General features: G+C 38.0%; 1 protein-coding gene across 1 annotated transcript in view; it reads right to left on the bottom strand.

Annotated features, from left to right (window-relative positions):
- The window catches only part of TCEANC2 (transcription elongation factor A N-terminal and central domain containing 2), a 64,922-nt gene that overhangs the window by 6,383 nt on the left and 49,403 nt on the right, over positions 1-9,136 (bottom strand). Inside the window, exon 3 of the mRNA XM_007945936.2 lies at positions 8,143-8,336. Within this exon, the coding sequence (XP_007944127.1) occupies positions 8,143-8,336 (194 nt within the window). The remainder of the gene's footprint in view (positions 1-8,142; positions 8,337-9,136) is intronic.

Raw genomic sequence — 9,136 nt, 5'->3', positions numbered from 1 at the left:
ATTAGGAAGCTGATATGGATTGGCATTGGCCATTTTGAATCAGACAATCTTATTGTCTACTATGCCAGTAATGACAAATCGAACAGGAATTACATTGCATTCATTGTCAAAAACAACATTTCAAGATCTATCCTGAATTGCAACGCTATCAGTGATAGGATAATATCCATATTATCTACATGGAAGACCAGTCAATATGAAATCATATTCAAATTTACAAATCATTACAAATCAATGATTTTCAAATCATTCAAATTTATGTACCAACCACTAATGCCAAAGATGAAGAAACTGAAGATTTTCACCAACTTTTACAGTCTGAAATTGACCAAAGATGCGATCAAGACGTATTGATGATTGCTGGTAATTGGAATGCCAAAGTTGGAAACAAAGAAGGATCAGTAGTTGGGAAATACAGCCTTGGTAACAGAAATGATGCTGGAGGCTACATGATTCAATTTTGCAAGACCAACAACTTATTCATCACAAATACCTTTTTTTAACAACATCAACAGTAACTATACACATGGATTTCACCAGATGGAATACACAGGAATCAAACTGACTACATCTGTGGAAAGAAATGATAGACAAGCTCAATATGATCAGTCAGAACAAGGCCAGGGGCCAACTGCAGAACAGACCATTAACTGCTCACATCTAAGTTCAAGTTGAAGCTGAAGAAAATTAAAACGTGTCCACAAGAGTCAAAGTATGACCTTCAGTATGTCCAACCTAAATTTAGAGACCATCTTAAGAACAGATTTGACACACTGAACACTAATGACCAAAGACCAGATGAGTTGTGGGATGACATCAAGAACATCATACATGAAGGAAGCAAAAGGTCATTAAAAAGACAGGAAAGGAAAAAAAGACCAATGGATGTCAGAAAGGACTCTGAAACTTGCTCTTTTTTTTTTTTTTTTTTTTTTTTTTAAGTTTTGGGGTGAAGATTTACAGAGTAAATTCACTTTTCATACAGCAGTTCACATATACTTTGTCTCATGTCATTGAACACAGTTTACCACAATGCAACAGCTCCCCTCCCACTTCCTCCCCATAGTTACCTCTTCCCAGTGTCCATCCCTCCATACTCTCCTGCGCCCTGAGCTGTCTCCCTGTGCATAAGCAGCCCTTCCTTCTCCCATCCTTCTCCCATGATTGTGAAACTTGCTCTTGAAGAAATGGTGAAGTAAAAGAGCTAAACAGAAGATTGCAAAGGGAAGACAAAGTAAAATAGAAGACAAAGTATTGTAATGAAATGTGCAAAAATCTGGAGTCAGAAAGCCAAAAGGGAAGAACATGCTTCATATTTCTCAAGCTGAAAGAATTGAAGGAAAACTTCAAGCCCTGAGTTGCAATACTGGAGGATTCTGTGGGCAAGATGTTGAAGGACACAGGACAAATCAAAAGAAAATGGAAGGAATACACAGAGTCACTGTACCAAAAAGAATTGGTCAACGTTCAACCATTTCATTTCAGGAGGTAGCATATGATCAAGAACTGATAGTATTGAAGGAAGAAGTCCAAGTTTCATTGAAGCATTAGCAAAACACAAAGTTCCAGGAATTGACAGAATACCCATTGAGATGTTTCAAAAAACTGATGCAACATTAGAAGCACTCATCTAAGTGAAGAAACTGGAAGACAGCTACCTGGCCAATTGATGTTGGAAGAGATCCCATTTGTGCCCATTCCAAAGAAAAGTGATCCAACATAGTATGGAAATTATAGAACAATATCACTAACATCACAGGCAAGTAAAGTTTTGCTGAAGATAATTCAAAAACAGCTGCAGTAGTTCATCGACAAGGAACCGCCAAAAATTCAAGCTGGATTCAAGAGGACGTGGAACAAGGGATATCACTGTTGATGTCAAATGGATCTTGGCTGAAAGCAGAGAATGGCAAAAAGATGTTTACCAGTGTTTTAATGACTATGTAAAAGCATTCAATTATGTGGATATGTGCTATACTTAAATTTAAAAAGAAAAGTTCAAAAAAGAGAAAAAAACCCACCAAAACCAAAGGAAATAACCAGATATATGGTAAAAGTCCTAACCTAAGAGACAGACAGATTGAACAAAATAAACAGAAAAAAAAAAAACCTGGAAGAAATAAGGACCAAGCAGGGAGTAGAATAAGACAGGTGAGAGAAAGAGGGAAAAAAAGAATGAATATGAAAATATTCTAGCAGAGGATATGCAAAGGCCCAGGCCCAAACATCTACCCAGATCCAACAAAAATGTTCAGAAAGTCGGTGGTCCTGATGACTGACTGACAATCTCCTAGGTTTGTGCTGTAGTGAGCAGAGTTGACAGCATGGCTCGCTAGGACCCCACTCCTTAAGATTTTCAAAGCTTTCTGGTTGGGCAGTGGTCTTACCTCCAGCTTGAGGCAGCCCTGGTTTCAGACCATATTAGACGGCTGTTAGGGTGGATGTCAAGGGATGAAGGATATATGTGTTTGTAAACAGGTTGAAGCCACTCCATCAAGGTGTAGTATCAAAAACAAACAAACAAAAACCTCTGAGAGTGCCTTGGAGCTCACCATAACTGGATACTTATACATACATACTTCATTCATTCAGCAAATAGTTACTGAGTCCCTACTCTGAGCCTGGCCTGACCTGGGTGTTAGAGACACAGGGCAGAAAGATCTGACCCCTGCCCTCCAGAAATTCACAGCCTAGAAAGGAGATGGCATGTACACAGAGAACTGTGGGCTACGTGGCCTGTGTTATGCCTGAGGTGTGATGGGAAAAAGAAATAAGCATCTAACTTTTCTCATGCATGCATCTTCTTAAATAAAAGCAAAAGCCAAACAGAATGAAGAAATGAAGAAAAAAAAAATCTATGCTATCAAAATGTAAATCACAAGGGAAAATGATTCACCATGCATCAGTGTGTGTAACAAGTCATCACACAAAGTAAAGAGTGCCTATCTTGTAACCGCCTTTGGGTAAACCAAACCTATCCAAGTTGATGGCTTTGAGTCATTTCCAATTGATCCTAACCTGGTAGTTCTGGGTGAAAAGGATCAGAGTTTCACTAAGACCTTGAAAAAAGGGGTTTTTCTGTGAGATACATTTGTATCAATCGGAATGGGACCAGGAAAGCTTTAAGAAACCTAGATTTATTTAGGGGCCAGTTCCTTTCTCTGTGTCTCTCTTGTCTATCTGGACTATTTGTGTATGTTTTGGTTCCTCTCCGTGGGCCTTATTTACTACCAACTGCAACTGCTTTTTTCTCTCCCTCTATTCTAAATATCTCCTCTCTACCCATGCATTCTGCTTCCTAATTTCTCCAACATCCTCTCTTGTTTCAGCACTCCCATTAACTGCTGTTTTCTTGGTATCTCCTAGTTCACATTTCTCAGATAGAGTTGAATGTGTATTACTCAGTTGTCCAGTCCTAGACCAACTGGCTCCACTTAGAGCTGTCCTTCATCAGGGACTCTGGATTTAGTGGGAAACAGTGTCATAATCAATTAGTGATGTTTGCCACATCTGTAAGCAATTTAAAAGTAGAGAAACAAGATCCTCTTTATGTGTTTACCTTAAGTGCAAGAACTTCTTACACTGTATTTTAATTATTTATCTATTACCTTCAGACGAGAGCTCTGGTGGCATAATGGTTAAAGCATTCGGCTGCTAACAAAAGGTCAGCTGTTTGAACCTACCAGCCCTCTGCAGGAGAAAGGTGAGGCAGTGTTCTTCCATAAAGATTTACAGGCTTGGAAACCATATGGGGCAGTTCTACCCTGTCCTACAGGGTTGCTATGAATCGGAATCAACTCAATGGGCAGGTTTATCTTCTCAGAAGACTTTGAGCGCTTCTAGAGCTGGCCCCATGTTGTATCCGTTTCTAAGTTCCCCACATCTGACATAGGAACTGGCACATAGTAAGTGTTCCATGGTATTTGTTAAGTGAATGACCTTTCTTCCCTTGGTTACCCCCTCCTTTCCTACTCTTCTGAAAATATCATTTACACAGCAGCTAAAATATGAAATATCTTTCTATTTTATGCATATTTTCCGATTAGCAAAATCTTACTCCTCCTTCTGTGCCGACCATGTATAGGGTTGGCAGACTTGTAGAAACCTACAAGTCCATTGCTATGTTCTGTAAGAATTCCCAGCTGTATAGTAGAGCTGACAAGGGACAAGGTTGTAGTCCCTTCTTGGGCACAGCCAGCTTCCCAGAGGGAGCGAGTAGTTGGACCTGTGGGCTTGGGACCATAGTCACAGGGGACATCAACTTCAATTGGCATAACAGTACACAAAACATTATTCCATCTCCTAGTTTGGCGAGTAGCGACTGGGATCTTAAAAGCTTGCAAGCAGCCATCTAGATGCAACGATGGGTCTCTCCTCATTTAAAGTGAAGAAGAATGAAGAAAACCAAAGATTCACGGAAAAAATTAGTCCAAGTGACTGGTACACCATGCGATCCTCAGCCTATACAACTATAAGACCAGAAGAACTAGATGGTGCCTGGCTACCACTGTCAACCACTCAGAGGGGGATCTATGTAGGAGATCCTGGATAGAGTGGGAGAACAATGTGGAACAAAACTCAAAATCATTTGGAAAAAAAAAAAAAGGGACCAGGTTTGCTGGTCTGATAGAGCCTGATGGAACCACTGAGACTATGGCCCCTAGCTGCCCTTCAGGTCTGGAATTGAACCCACACCTGTGGCTTCCAGACAAACAAAAGACAGGCATATGAGGTGAACATTTACACTAGGTAGATACACTCCTTGGAGAGAACAATCATGGGAGAATAGAAGGGCTGTGCATGCACAGGGACATAGCTCATGGGGCAGGAGTGCATGGGAGGGAAGGAAACAGGGAAGAGGTAACTACTGGGAGGAAGTGGGAGGGGTAAATTATAGTCAATGTCAGGAAACAAAGTGTGTGTGAACTGATATATGGAAAGTGAATTTACTCTGTCAACTTTCACTGAAATCATAATTAAAATAAAATTAACAAAAAATAATAAATCTTACTCCTCCTTCAAAGGTCAGTTCAACCACTATCTCTTCCCAAACTCTCCCATCAGATTTAACTGTTCCTTTCCTTTGTGTGTTCATAATACTTGCTAGTACCACTATTCCGGACATACTTTATTTGACCTTGTATTTCAGTCAGTCATTTACAGGCTTCTCAGCCAGGAGACAGGAAGCTTTCTTAGGGTAGGAAATGCAACTCATTTGTATTTGTATTCTCCCCTGGCACATAGTACAGTACCTGGCACCTAGCAGATCTTCAGTAAACACTGTTGAATTGAACATCCATTGGAAGCAAACTTTGTGTGGGTTTTCCAACAGTGTGACTGAATTTGTACCTATCTACCCACGCACCTTTTTGACCACTTGAAAACATTTATGAGAGAGCTGGTCAAAGCCAGGGGTGCAGTGTGAGGCCATTAAACAAAGCAAAAACTAACAGTCCCATATGGGGACATACCCCTGACCTGGATCTCATTAGCACCATCTGACAACCAACTGAGCCAACCAGCCAGTGTTTCATAACTCTTAATGATACAGGCTCACTTTGAGAATCAGGTTCATTTTTTTTAAATGACATAATAGGAAAATGATCACAGGCCATGAGGTAGGAAGGAGAGTGGATAATGAGGAAGGGGAAGTAAGAGAATGACACCACAGGGGATGTTCATATGAGGAAAGATCTAAAAGACAGGGAAGAACAAAGAAGATCTAGAAGGGAGAAAGTAAAGGGGAATGGAGCCTGGGATTCAACAGTGGAGTTTTTATTCATCTATTCCATTATTCTAAGAACAAGGAAACAATCCATGAATCTGGAAAGCAAGATCTGTAGGGTAATAAAGAGATGCAACATTTTTTTAGCTGTCCGTATATTCTTCATCTGTGGCTTTCACTACAAAAAGATATGACTACAAAAATGTAATGAGTAGATCTGATATTTGCAAAAACACATGCTAGGATCAAAATGTAAAGGGTTTTAAGTCATTGGGCCAATAACTTACCCAATGGTGTACAACTGCCTAATAAAGTACATTTATGGAGATCTGATGTCGGATCCCAATGCACTCAACATTGGTGACTGTCAAAGACCAGTTATTGAATTAGATGGTTCACTGATTTACCCTAATATGGAAATGTCTCTGATGATGATAGGCACTAAGAGTTAATTAACCTTATGAAAAAGTGTTCCTGTTTATATTTTCTGATATACCAAACTGATAAAAATACTACAAAATGCTGTTTATACAAGGAAAACAGATTGTTTTCTTTCTTTCTTTCTTTTGGCCAAGGAAAACAGTAAGATGCATATTTTTAATTTTTTAAATTTACTCTTTGGGAACAAAATCATTCAGCTATGCTTAATCTGATAGTTTTTTCCAATTACATTGGAAAGCACTAACGAATGTATCACTTTTTTAACTTTGCTTTGTAACACTTGAGTGCTTACCACTTGATGTGCCATTTAAAGGATAATTAATGGATAAACTAAAAGGATAATTATTATGGAGTTTAATATAGCAGGCAAACTGCTCATTAATCCTTACAAGCATAGCTTCGTTATTATTATCATTTACTTAAAAAGATACCAAAGGGAACTGGTATTTACCACCACATTAACTATACATTATATACACATACTGTATATTTCTGTAATAATTTTGGTTTATTTCAAAAAATAAACTTTATTTAAAATATCAGTAGCAAGTCGTGTTGACTAATCCATACTCTGGAAAATCAGACTTATAATCTTCCTATTTTTTTTCTCTTTTCCAAGCATTTAATATTCCTATTAATGCTTCCTTTAGGAAAAATTAAGCAAATTTACAGCATATCAATTCACTGGACTATCAAATAGATATTAAAAGTTATAAACATGAAATATAAAGATATATGGAAAAGGATATACAAAATGACATTAACTGATATTGATCAAGATTAGAGAGACAACACAAATGAACATAATTATGTGAATTTTCTGCAATGTTATTCAAATAATCAATAAAAATCTTACAGAACATTTGGCATATAATTGGTCTTTAATAAATTTAGGGTAATCATAGCCTTACCCAGTATTCATTGAAAGAGCTAGAATCATTTACCAAAAAGGAAACACACCAAAATATTAACAAGATTCTTTCTAGGTAGTGAGTGGGTTTGATGATTTTTGTTTTTCTTTTCTCCTTTTGGAATTTTTCTAATTTTCTGTCATAAGTACATATCTTAAAACCTACAACTTTATTTGGAAAGAGTAAGTAATACACCACTTTGATCTATGGATGAGTAATTGAGATGGAAAGGTTAAAATATTTTTTCAGAGAATGCAGGAACAGTTTTGGCATGTAAACCAGCACTAAAATTCTGAATTGCTTGTTTTGTCAATAATACTAAATTATTTTTTAAGGATACTTTCATAGGGATACCTTGGAAGAAGAAAAAATGTGGATGCTATATGTCTGATTTTCTAGAGTATTAATTAGCCTATAAGACTTGCAATTTGATGATGATGATAACGATGATGATGATGGATATTATTAATGAGCAGAAGTCCTTCTTCCAGCATGTGCACCTCAAACTGCTTAACATCACTGGAACTGCTGGCTAAGACAGCAACAGGGAATAGCTATCCAACTGATTTCATGCTTTAAAAGTAAAGGTAAGAGTGTTGACAAAAACTGAAGGAATGGAGTCTTTCCAATAAAGAGCTATTTATTTTGCCATTGATAAACCATAACAGAGTCCATCCCAGAATTTTTGCATCAGTGGGAAGAGAAAAAATTTTAAATGTGAGGGAACCAACGTTTATTAAGTGATTTTTATCACTAGGCACTATACTATTCCTTTACAGAAACGGCTCATTTAACCTCTACAATGACTTTCATAGGTAGGAATTATGATCCAAGTCTCAGAAATGTTACAGCGTTTGCCTTAAGTGTCACAACTAGTGCATACTAGAGCCTAGTTTTAAAGCCAAGTCTTGCTAATTCCAAAGCTTGTACTCCTTGTACAACACTGCCTCCCAGAACAATACTTATTAATCCAGAATCTTGAAAGAATAACCACTTAGAATAAACTCAGAAACACTATGAAATGGGAAGTTCTTTTAACCGAGAGAGCCTAGTTAACCACTTTACCTTTAATTCCAAAGCTTCTGAGAGTAACTTCTGGGCATTTTTTCTAAACATCTCAGTTTTAGGATCACTCCGGACTTCAATAGAAGGTCTATCCAAATGTTTTTCCATGAAAGTTCTCCACTCAGTGTAAACTTCTCTGGCAAGACAAGCCACTTCTGGATCTGAGTGTTTCCGTATCTTGTTCACAGTGTGACCTGATCAAGAGAAGAAAAACCAAAGGAATGGTCGGTGGTCTTCTGAGAAGGACAGGACTAGATGGACTGAAGTAATTCACAAACCTGCAAATGAAGACCCATTTCACAAAGGCTGAAATAAAATAATCACTATTATTATAAAATAATAATAGAAGCAAGATCAATAGACACTTTAAAAGAACAACCACTAAAGCATTAACTCTTTAATACAAAAATTGTAAAAAAAAAAAAAAAAAGGCATTTCATTTGTCTTGGCTTTTTGGCACTTGATACTGCCTTGGAAACCCAAGGAGGGATCGCTATGAGTCGGATCTGATTCGACAGCAATGAGTTTGGTTTGGTCTATATACTTCAGGATAGTCAAATAGCCCTAGTTATTGATGGGATGTTCTTTATTCAGCTAATAAATGTGAAAAGACTGACAGAATTGGAAAATCATCATTTAGTAGCCTTTGATGAAATAATTCACTCAGGCAACAATCATCAGTGGATGAACTCATTTGATGAAAGGCTGATGTGGAAATTTATCATGGAGGGATGGGCTGTCATCGTCTGAACACAATGATCAATCTTAGCGCCACTGAGAACGGGAATATACAAGATTTAGGTAGTACTCCACCAGGCTGCCATGCAGGCTGCTCTGCCACTTGGGCCATATGATCCGGCTGATCCAATGGTGCTTGAAGTGTCTGTAGTAGACAGAGATGCTGTTTGGAGCCTTTGGCAGGTTCCTATTGGCGAATCGCAACGCAGACCCTTGGGATTTTGGAGCAAAGCCCTGCCATCCTCTGCAGATAACT

This window comes from Orycteropus afer, unplaced genomic scaffold (assembly GCF_000298275.1).
Source record: "Orycteropus afer afer isolate SDZICR_OR568_19922 unplaced genomic scaffold, OryAfe1.0 scaffold00145, whole genome shotgun sequence".
In the NCBI taxonomy this organism is placed as follows: Eukaryota; Metazoa; Chordata; class Mammalia; order Tubulidentata; family Orycteropodidae; genus Orycteropus; species Orycteropus afer.
The sequence above is the reverse complement of the archived record's forward strand: the minus strand, read 5'-3'. Positions and strand labels throughout refer to the sequence as shown.